The 1,199-nt window shown below is 47.3% G+C and overlaps 1 protein-coding gene across 1 annotated transcript in view; it reads left to right on the top strand.

Annotated features, from left to right (window-relative positions):
- The window catches only part of LOC116703160 (keratin, type I cytoskeletal 13), a gene marked incomplete at its 5' end in the record, with an annotated part of 4,423 nt that extends 3,978 nt beyond the window's left edge, over positions 1-445 (top strand). The window contains 2 exon segments of the mRNA XM_032537800.1: positions 1-42; positions 234-445. The exon segment at positions 1-42 is cut by the window's left edge and continues 107 nt beyond it. Of these exon segments, the coding sequence (XP_032393691.1) occupies positions 1-42; positions 234-357 (166 nt within the window).
- Between the last annotated feature and the right edge of the window lie 754 nt (positions 446-1,199).

Raw genomic sequence — 1,199 nt, 5'->3', positions numbered from 1 at the left:
CGCCGAGTACAGGAGGCTGCTGGACGGGGAGAGCAGCACCAGGTAGTTACACCAGTCACGCAGCCAGTAACTAGGAAATAAAAGTGAAGTAATGTGTGGTTAGAAGTAAGTCGAGACCGTCTTCCACTGAGACACACTGAATAACGCCGTACGGCATGCTAACACCTAGCTATAGAGAGTCTTTGAGAACACCTACCACAGCTACTGAGATCTGTGTTCTGATTGGTCGACAGCGTCAGCAAACAGTCGTCTACCAGCACCACGACCAAGCGCGTGGTGACGGTGGTGGAGGAGGTGGTCGACGGCAGAGTGGTGTCCTCCTCGTCCTCCGGATCCACCTCTGTCCACAGATCCTGAGCCAATCACCATCATCATCATCATCATCATCATCATCAGTCGCTGGTGTGGATGAGCTCATGCTGAAGAAATAAAAACGAGTCCAAATGACCTGTTCTGTGTGTCCTCATTCCTTCGACCTGTCAGTGTCAGCCTGTAATCTTTTGCTTGGTTGCAGTCACACACACACACACACACACACACACACACACACACACACACACACACACTGGGTGTGGGTGGAAGTTTTTGGGTTTCTGTATGTGGTGTGTGTGTGTGGGGTGGGTGGGGGGGGGGGGGTGGGTGGGGGCGAGGGGTGGGAGGGGGGGGGGGGGGGCGGGCAATGGCAATTAGTGGTCATTTTTTCATTTCCTGATATTTCTTTCAGATGAGAAGAACGCTTTACATCAAAACATTGAGAACATGTCTGTAGTGCCAGGTATATTTTCAACATGTTCCCTTTACAATACAGTATTGTTCTTTAGGAGGTCAGAACTGGACCTTAGGACTAATATGGGGGTACAAATTGAAAGAGAAGGGTACACGACTTTTTAATAGGGTATCTCTCCTGCAACAAGCATCTGTAGCCTTTAAGGTACCGTTTGAGTGTGTACATTGATTTCATTACGAGCACCCATTCACAGTGAATGCTATAAAGCTACCGGAAACTTTCTGAAGAATGAACTTGCACCAATAGACAAAAGAATCAGAAGAAGAAAAAAACAACGTTACATTTGCATAAAATGTTTTGCAAATACATTTGAAACCCTAACCCTAACCCTGAAAGGTTTTCGGCCAATCGGGTATGCTGGATGAATTTGTTAACAGTTCTGCAGGTTTTTAGGGGATCCTGGAGAAGAAGA

This window comes from Etheostoma spectabile, chromosome 15 (assembly GCF_008692095.1).
Source record: "Etheostoma spectabile isolate EspeVRDwgs_2016 chromosome 15, UIUC_Espe_1.0, whole genome shotgun sequence".
Taxonomy (NCBI): domain Eukaryota; kingdom Metazoa; phylum Chordata; class Actinopteri; order Perciformes; family Percidae; genus Etheostoma; species Etheostoma spectabile.
The sequence above is the reverse complement of the archived record's forward strand: the minus strand, read 5'-3'. Positions and strand labels throughout refer to the sequence as shown.